The sequence below is a fragment of the Clytia hemisphaerica genome, unplaced genomic scaffold, assembly GCF_902728285.1.
Source record: "Clytia hemisphaerica strain Z4C2 unplaced genomic scaffold, Clytia hemisphaerica genome assembly, whole genome shotgun sequence".
Classification (NCBI taxonomy): domain Eukaryota; kingdom Metazoa; phylum Cnidaria; class Hydrozoa; order Leptothecata; family Clytiidae; genus Clytia; species Clytia hemisphaerica.
This window is the reverse complement of record NW_027104060.1, coordinates 1,432,010-1,441,989: the sequence shown is the minus strand read 5'-3', so window position 1 is coordinate 1,441,989 and position 9,980 is coordinate 1,432,010. Positions and strand designations below refer to the sequence as shown.

Genomic DNA, 9,980 nt, shown 5'->3' with positions numbered 1-9,980 from the left:
TTCACTTTCACTTTCTCTAGTCCAATAAGACTGCGGGATTTGAGTCATGTGACATCTCTATTGAAAACCCGCGCGGAATGAAATAGAAATACAGGGGGTCACACTACTGGCTACAGGAACTAAAGCAAACAATTAAGGCCAATATGTTTGGCTTTTCTGAAGGACAAAAGGTATAGGAAGCTTTACTGAAGGAGGGGTAAGGCTGGGACTATCTATTTAAAAGAAATGGACAAAAAAAACAACACTTTTTTGGGTGATAATTAAGATTTTACTTACAAACTTTAATTTTCTTACCCCCATCCCGGGCCACCTTGATATGAGCGAGCGAACCATGATGGCCACCCCTACTGAAAATTTCAGATCAAAACAAACAAGGAATTAATTCCTGTAACTCAATGAAAATTGGAAAAAGCTATTTTTTGACTGTTTCTGATCCTAAAGTGCTATTTTTTGGTAAAAGCTATGCAATTTATGTTTGGATTTCTAGAAAGCTTACTCTTTCATTGTCGATATATTTTTTATTTGAAAGTAATTGCTTCATGGAAAATTTTTTTTTGCCAAAATCGATTTTCGCATTTCGCCATTTTACCCTACGCAAACACACGTGGCAGACCACGCAGTGGGTTTTCCCTAATATTTTTAAAAACAAAGAAACAAAGAAAGATATGAGAATGCAGATTTTTTTAGAAGAAAGCTGAATAAATTCTTATTAGTTTGAAAAAGATTTGATGATCTTAGCTACTTTCTATGGTAAGATATTTCACCCCAAACTTTATTTTACTAAAATTGCGAATTTGGCTACCCTATCAAAAGATATCAAACAAAGTTTGTTATTGGTTGATTGACAAAATGCTGTTTTTTATACCGTGAAGTCGGGTAACTTGCATCAGTGGAGGGAAACTTGCATAGCCATCAAATGACTGACCAATTAAAGCAGCAAATGGACTACGCAGCTCGGCTTGCAGCTCTATTCTACCATCATGCTTGTTTTGATTTAACTTTGTATTTTAATGACCAGCCAGGTCATTCATTTGAGGGCTATGTATGTTAGCCTCCACTGATGCAAGTTACCCAATCTCACGGTACTACTTTATAGAGTCAACCAGCAATAAACTATGTTTGATATCTTTTGATTGACTGAATATTTAAAAAAAAATTTTTTACAGTGATGATGATCTAAGATTGAAGAATCACTCCTGTGAAAATGGTAATTATACCACATTTCTACAAGAAGTTAATTTTTTTCTCTTTCATTTTTCATTTTTATTTTTCCTTTTTTTAAATTTTTTTTTGCTTGATAATATTCCACTAACAAATATCTTTTCAACGAGCACAAAATCCCAACTTAATTCAAACTCTATCAAAAGTTACAACCATTTTTGTCTCAGCTGCATTATTTTGAGACAGACTTAAGTTCCGATCGCTGATCCGATTTACGCTGGCTCTAAGGGCCAATGAGGTACATATCATATGAGTGACACCCACTGCATCAGCGGGGATGGCGGGAAATAGTATAGGGGGTAAAGCTGTCAAATGCCCATCAAACGGTGTCGGGTGTTGATCGTCGGGTGTTCTCATTAAGTTAGGAATTTAAGCACCCGACAACACACGACTGTCGGGTGCACCAGCAGGGTCGTGTGAAGTCTGGTATAACTTGCATCCAGTAGTGGAAACTTACATAGCCCTCAAATGAATGACCTGGCATGGCTGGTCAATTTACATTGAATAACCCTTCTTTTGTGGAACAAATGGTTGAGGGTGGAAAAAAATGTCATGAATCTTTGAGGGGACTTAAAACTCAAGGGGGACATAATTTTTGCCTTGGACCTAAACCCAGGCTGACGCTATGATTATTGTTTCGGGGTTGGATGACTGACAAGGATGACATGCTTAGCCCTCAAATGAATGACCTGGTGGCTGGTCATAAAAATACAAAGTTAAATCAAAACAAAAATGGTAAAGTAGAGCTGCAAGCGAAGCTTCGTAGTTCATTTGTTTTGAAATTTTTCTGCTTTGATTGATCAGTCATTTGATGGCTACACAAGTTTCCTTCCACTGACAAGCCACTGATGCAAGTTACCCGACTTCACGGTAATTACTTGTTTACTTTTCTTTAAAGTCAACATGCCAAGGAAAAGAAAAATCAGGTTCAGTTTTGTAGGTGGCAGACGTCCTCAGTTTTCTGATTTTGGAACAGCTGATACCAAGGCTGATCTACCAGTTAATGACCAGAAAGATGAAAAGGATGAAAATGTTGAGGAACAAGTGATAGAATCTATGACAAAAGATGATTCAGTGCCAACATCAAACAAAACTGAAAAGGAAGTGTCAGAAGAAGCACAAAAAGAGATTTTAGAAGATCAAAAAGAGATTTTAGAAACACAAAAAGACATATTAGACTTGCACTGTCAAATAGACACCGCGAATAATCATCTGGTACATTTAAATAATTTACTGATGATAAAGAAAGAGAGGTTAGCAAATTATATCGGATGCCAAACTATCAATGTTGATAGCACTCTGAATGGAAACATAACACAAACAATTTGCGAAACACCAAGACAGCTGATAAAGAAGATCACTAATTTGAAATAAAGTCCTAATAGGGATCTATGTTAAAAATGGATTTTTGGAATCATAAACTGATTACCCCTTCAAAATGTGCTAAAACATGTATAATTTCAGAAAAAGTAGAACAAATTCGGTAGAAACCTTTTTTGACTTCCCTACGGGGGCCTTTAAGGCCACGCCCACCTCGGAATCTCACTGCTAGGTTGCCTAAAAAAAGAATTCTCAAAAACCTATCAAAAAACCTATCAAGTTACCCCTCATTTGAAAGGTAATTTAATGTAGATTAAGAAAAACATGACTATGCATCAAAAATTAAGTGATAAGGTTGTAGAGTACATTACATTGCTCTTGAAAGAGGTTTTTTTAGTGTAATCGTGTAATGTCTTAAAAAATTCATACTTTTGCAATTAATTCATACTTTCATTATATTTTTTGGAAGACCTACATGAAATAAACATAAGCGCTTATTTTCTACTGATATCATACATTTTGAATCTACAGGATCATTTTAAAAATTTAAAAACTATAAAACCAAGGATAAAGGCTCCTTATTTGACAAATAAGAAATTTCGTTGCTCTAATCGAGAACAGTCGAAGTTAGAAAGTCCGTCAACCTCTCAAACCTTATACTATCCAAAAGATATTTTACAGAGTTTGAAGGGTACTTCCTTTGCTATTAGATTTTAAACCTAATAAATTGAAATATTTTTGACAACATCTTATCCTCACAGTTCCAAGATATTGGACTTTGATTTTAGTCGCAATTACTTGGTCCACAGATGTCTTAATTATTTCAACCTTTTCAGGGAATGTCCAGTTGTGTCTGCTTTTATCAGTTCGTGTCATGTACAGTATGAAACTGTTACTGGTTGGACCTTTTCTACTACTCCTAAATGTCATTTTGTCTCATTACCAATACCCTCAAGCCAAAAGGCAATAACACAAGTCTTTGGACTTTACTGCTCTCTCAATCTTGCCTTTTCTTTTTCGGTAAAGGCTTCAGTTTTCTGCTCCTTGACTTTATCAGCCTATTCAAGTTTAATTACCTTGACTTCTTTGGAGGGTTTTATAAACTTTTTAAAGTTAAAGTTATTTGGATTTGTTTGCTCAAGAATGTCATGTTTTTATTGAGTATCATTTTCTTCATAAGTGTGTACTTACTGAGCTCTTGAAAAAATACTGCTATCCTATGACAAAAAGTCTGATTTACTCAACTCTGTATGATTTTTTTGAAAGTATTGATCAAAGTATAACGATTTGGATAGGGAAATGATTGTAAGAGCTTAATATACTCAACATGCGTTTTTAGAGGGAAAATCACAAAATCATCATTTTTTAGCAAGCATAACTTTTTATAACCTCATTGTCACTACTTGTGACCTTTTTTGGAATCTGCATAAAATTCTCTTTCCAATGAGGGGTCACATGACTATCTTTTGACAAAGAAAAAAATCACTCCTAGGGCGGCCCCTTTGAGCAGTTGGTGGACCCTAAATACCCGGGTAGGGAAACCAAAAATGGTTCCTACCCCAAAAATTGATGTTTTTTCAAGTTTTTATAACCTATGGCACATTTTAAGAGGGTAACAGCATGATCTGTTCCTAACATAAATCCCTAGTACTAAAGTACTAAAGTTTCTTGTTAGTAATTTTTAATTGGAAGAAATTTAACTCTTTCCAGGGCTTGAAATAACGGTCAGACACCGGACATTGTCCAACCCAAATTGCTCCTTGTCCGACCTAAAAATCATATTTTTCAAGCTAAAGCAACCTTGATCTGACATTTTGTATGACCCACTTGAAATCGTTATTTCGAGCCTTGCTTTTGAACATTATTAGATACGCATATGTCAGTCTTTGCTATTGTTTTTTTTTAAACTACAACAGTAAAAATCAAGGAAGCTAAAGATTTGTGCAACATTAACACTATCTTTGTAATTACATTATTAAAAACACATTATCTTTGCAAATTGTTAATCTTCATTTACTTTTAAGTACTTTTTTTCTTTTTTGCAAATTCAGCTTTATTCTGCATTAAAGCAATCCAGCCTTTCAAATTCTTTTTTTTGTTGGCAAAAAAATGCAGTTGAATAAAAGTATTTTAGCAACAAAAAGTGTAATTTGTGTTGGTATTTACTACAAAATTTATGTCACTTGTCTTCTTTTACTTTGGTTATCCTCTTAGATTTGTATATATAAAAGCTAATGTATACTCGACCTTTATTTACTTGTAAATAATCAACTAGAAGAAAAAACGACCAAACTTAAATGTTAAAACAAATCAATATTTTTTCTTTATCTTTTTGTATAATATCACGACACTTCCCACGACACCATGACCTCATAGGTGGATTCCGTCTCCCCCGTAGATCTTTTTCTTGGGAAATTGATCTTCAAATTAGTTGCCACTGGCACTGATGCAAGTTATTACTTATTTACTTTTCTTTAAAGTCAACATGCCAAGGAAAAGAAAAATCAGGTTCAGTTTTGTAGGTGGCAGACGTCCTCGGTTTTCTGATTTTGGAACAGCTGATACCAAGGCTGATCTACCAGTTAATGACCAGAAAGATGAAAATGTTGAAGCAAAGGATGAAAATGTTGAGGAACAAGTGATAGAATATATTACAAAAGATGATTCGGTGCCAACATCAAACAAAACTGAAAAGGAAGTGTCAGAAGTAGGAACTAGTTCTATGAAAAAAGATAATAAAGGGACCACACTAGATTATGTTTGTGGGAGAAACCCTATTGATAGGCAAACCGACGATGAAGTGAAAGAAATTGTTAACAATAAAACAAAAACAATTGATGCAAAATTGAAACAAGTTCTTCCTGAATTGGAAGCTGAACTTGAGACTTGGGGAGAGTTGAAATCAAATTATGTCCATCCTCTTGTTGAAAATGACACAGATCTTGAAACAAATGACGAAAACTTAGAAAAGCTTAGAGAAGCACAAAAAGAGATTTTAGACTTGCACTGTCAAATAGACACCGCGAATAATCATCTGGTACATTTACACAAATCACTGATGATAAAGAAAGAGAGGTTAGCAAATTATATCGGATGCCAAACTATCAATGTTGATAGCACACTAAATGGAAACTTAACACAAACAATTTGCGAAACACCAAGACAGCTGATAAAGAAGATCACTAATTTGAAATAAAGTACTAATAGGGATCTATGTTAAAAATGGATTTTTGGAATCATAAACTGATTACCCCTTCAAAATGTGCTAAAACATGTATAATTTCAGAAAAAGTAGAACAAATTCGGTAGAAACCTTTTTTGACTTCCCTACGGGGGCCTTTAAGGCCACGCCCACCTCGGAATCTCACTGCTAGGTTGCCTAAAAAAAGAATTCTCAAAAACCTATCAAAAAACCTATCAAGTTACCCCTCATTTGAAAGGTAATTTAATGTAGATTAAGAAAAACATCATGACTATGCATCAAAAATTAAGTGATAAGGTTGTAGAGTACATTACATTGCTCTTGAAAGAGGTTTTTTTAGTGTAATCGTGTAATGTCTTAAAAAATTCATACTTTTGCAATTAATTCATACTTTCATTATATTTTTTGGAAGACCTACATGAAATAAACATAAGCGCTTATTTTCTACTGATATCATACATTTTGAATCTACAGGATCATTTTAAAAATTTAAAAACTATAAAACCAAGGATAAAGGCTCCTTATTTGACAAATAAGAAATTTCGTTGCTCTAATCGAGAACAGTCGAAGTTAGAAAGTCCGTCAACCTCTCAAACCTTATACTATCCAAAAGATATTTTACAGAGTTTGAAGGGTACTTCCTTTGCTATTAGATTTTAAACCTAATAAATTGAAATATTTTTGACAACATCTTATCCTCACAGTTCTAAGATATTGGACTTTGATTTTAGTCGCAATTACTTGGTCCACAGATGTCTTAATTATTTCAACCTTTTCAGGGAATGTCCAGTTGTGTCTGCTTTTATCAGTTTGTGTCATGTACAGTATGAAACTGTTACTGGTTGGACCTTTTCTACTACTCCTAAATGTCATTTTGTCTCATTACCAATACCCTCAAGCCAAAAGGCAATAACACAAGTCTTTGGACTTTACTGCTCTCTCAATCTTGCCTTTTCTTTTTCGGTAAAGGCTTCAGTTTTCTGCTCCTTGACTTTATCAGCCTATTCAAGTTTAATTACCTTGACTTCTTTGGAGGGTTTTATAAACTTTTTAAAGTTAAAGTTATTTGGATTTGTTTGCTCAAGAATGTCATGTTTTTATTGAGTATCATTTTCTTCATAAGTATGTACTTACTGAGCTCTTGAAAAAATACTGCTATCCTATGACAAAAAGTCTGATTTACTCAACTCTGTATGATTTTTTTGAAAGTATTGATCAAAGTATAACGATTTGGATAGGGAAATGATTGTAAGAGCTTAATATACTCAACATGCGTTTTAGAGGGAAAATCACAAAATCATCATTTTTTAGCAAGCATAACTTTTTATAACCTCATTGTCACTACTTGTGACCTTTTTTGGAATCTGCATAAAATTCTCTTTCCAATGAGGGGTCACATGACTATCTTTTGACAAAGAAAAAAATCACTCCTAGGGCGGCCCCTTTGAGCAGTTGGTGGACCCTAAATACCCGGGTAGGGAAACCAAAAATGGTTCCTACCCCAAAAATTGATGTTTTTTCAAGTTTTTATAACCTATGGCACATTTTAAGAGGGTAACAGCATGATCTGTTCCTAACATAAATCCCTAGTACTAAAGTACTAAAGTTTCTTGTTAGTAATTTTTAATTGGAAGAAATTTAACTCTTTCCAGGGCTTGAAATAACGGTCAGACACCGGACATTGTCCAACCCAAATTGCTCCTTGTCCGACCTAAAAATCATATTTTTCAAGCTAAAGCAACCTTGATCTGACATTTTGTATGACCCACTTGAAATCGTTATTTCGAGCCTTGCTTTTGAACATTATTAGATACGCATATGTCAGTCTTTGCTATTGTTTTTTTTTAAACTACAACAGTAAAAATCAAGGAAGCTAAAGATTTGTGCAACATTAACACTATCTTTGTAATTACATTATTAAAAACACATTATCTTTGCAAATTGTTAATCTTCATTTACTTTTAAGTACTTTTTTTCTTTTTTGCAAATTCAGCTTTATTCTGCATTAAAGCAATCCAGCCTTTCAAATTCTTTTTTTTGTTGGCAAAATAATGCAGTTGAATAAAAGTATTTTAGCAACAAAAAGTGTAATTTGTGTTGGTATTTACTACAAAATTCATGTCACTTGTCTTCTTTTACTTTGGTTATCCTCTTAGATTTGTATATATAAAAGCTAATGTATACTCGACCTTTATTTACTTGTAAATAATCAACTAGAAGAAAAAACGACCAAACTTAAATGTTAAAAAGAAATCAATATTTTTTCTTTATCTTTTTGTATAATATCACGACACTTCCCACGACACCATGACCTCATTGTTTTCCATATAGTGAGTAGAAAAGGGTTTTAATTATTTTTCAGTTGCTTTGTTTCATTAAATAACCCACACTTGATAATGGATAGACTATATCTTGGTTATTTTTTACTTTGTTGATGTTTAAGTGCCTTTGAAACAGCCTTTTTAATTTTTAAAGAGTTATAATGACTATGGAGAGAAAGTTAATTCTTATTGATTAAACCATCTAAATTGATCTTAAATCTACCAAGGTTTATTTCTATTTTTATTTTTTTTTCAGAAATAATAAAAATAACAACAACAATCATGGATGAATTTTCCTACCTTTCTGAATTTCCCGACAACATTAGCACTAATAGTGATGATACAGATTTCTTGTTGTCATCAAACGTAGACAAGCTTGTTCTACAGCGAGATGGCGAGGTTGATTCTGATGATCAAGACACAGTTTGTTTAACAACTGAAGAAAATTACAAGTTTACCTCCTTCGCGAAGAATAATGGTTGTGATCAAAGGTCAGATATCACTGACGCCACAGCTGATTTGAGCTTTGTCCAACGGTTGAAGTCATCATATAAACCTCATGTCCATGAAGTATCAGTTGTAACAACTTCTCATGATCCCTTGATGAATTTAATGAATGAAGAGGAAAAAGAAGAATTTGGTATGTTTTGAAAATGACTCCAGGCCATATTTTAGAAAGGCAAGGCAGCGTCCTTTGGTGGCCAAAAAGGGCACTTTTCCAGTGTGTTTCCACTAAAAAAGCTCTTGTTACCAGTATTTTAGTAATTTCAAGAGGAGCAGTGTTCAATAATTGGACGCTTAAAGGGCATGAAAAATGGCCTAGACTTGTGTCTATGTGTTCTTTTCCATTCGATCATCCTAAATATAAAGCCAAAAGCCTTCTTTTGTACTGTGAATAATGATCTAAACTTCTGCCTTTACGTTACCAAGTTTTTGTTTGAGCTTCAATAAATGATCTAAATTTATAACACTACTTACAATTGTTACTTGGTGTTTCAAGTTGGTGCAGTCTTCAGGCAATGCAGTGTATTGTAGATTTTGTTTCCTTTTTTCTATTTTTATTTCATTATTTTTTAAATTGATTGCGCCTGCATGACACTGTGTAGCAATTGTAAGTTAGTTATTTATTTCTCGATATTTCACTCGAATTTTTTTGAACTTTTTTGAGCACTTTGTGCCACAAAAGTTTACAATTCTTATCTAAGCTTAGAAGAAAATGGAACTTTTTTTTTCTTTTCAGAAAAGATGGATGAAAAAGTGAGAGAGGGTCAGAACATTATCAATAAACTTCTTGCAGATATTTCAAGGAACAGGTTTGATGATATGTAGAGAGGGTCAGAACATTATCAATAAACTTCTTGCAGATATTTCAAGAAACAGGTTTGATGATATGTAGAGAGGGTCAGAACATTATCAATAAACTTCTTGCAGATATTTCAAGGAACAGGTTTGATGATATGTAGAGAGGGTCAGAACATTATCAATAAACTTCTTGCAGATATTTCAAGGAACAGGTTTGATGATATGTAGAGAGGGTCAGAACATTATCAATAAACTTCTTGCTGATATTTCAAGGAACAGGTTTGATGATATGTAGAGAGGGTCAGAAACATTATCAATAAACTTCTTGCAGATATTTCAAGGAAACAGGTTTGATGATATGTAGAGAGGGTCAGAACATTATCAATAAACTTCTTGCTGATATTTCAAGGAACAGGTTTGATGATATGTAGAGAGGGTCAGAACATTATCAATAAACTTCTTGCAGATATTTCAAGGAACAGGTTTTGATGATATGTAGAGAGGGTCAGAACATTATCAATAAACTTCTTGCTGCAGATATTTCAAGGAACAGGTTTGATGATATGTAGAGAGGGTCAGAACATTATCAATAAACTTCTTGCAGATATTTCAAG

The 9,980-nt window shown here is 33.6% G+C and overlaps 1 protein-coding gene across 1 annotated transcript; it reads left to right on the top strand.

The window, feature by feature from the left end:
* Nucleotides 1-8,324: 8,324 nt before the first annotated feature.
* LOC136812449 (uncharacterized) lies at nt 8,325-9,435 on the top strand. Its single transcript, XM_067068945.1, has 2 exons — nt 8,325-8,704; nt 9,305-9,435. The coding sequence occupies exons 1-2, from the start codon at nt 8,347-8,349 to the stop codon at nt 9,391-9,393; spliced, it is 447 nt and encodes a 148-aa protein (XP_066925046.1). The 5' UTR covers nt 8,325-8,346; the 3' UTR covers nt 9,394-9,435.
* The last annotated feature ends 545 nt before the right edge of the window (nt 9,436-9,980 follow it).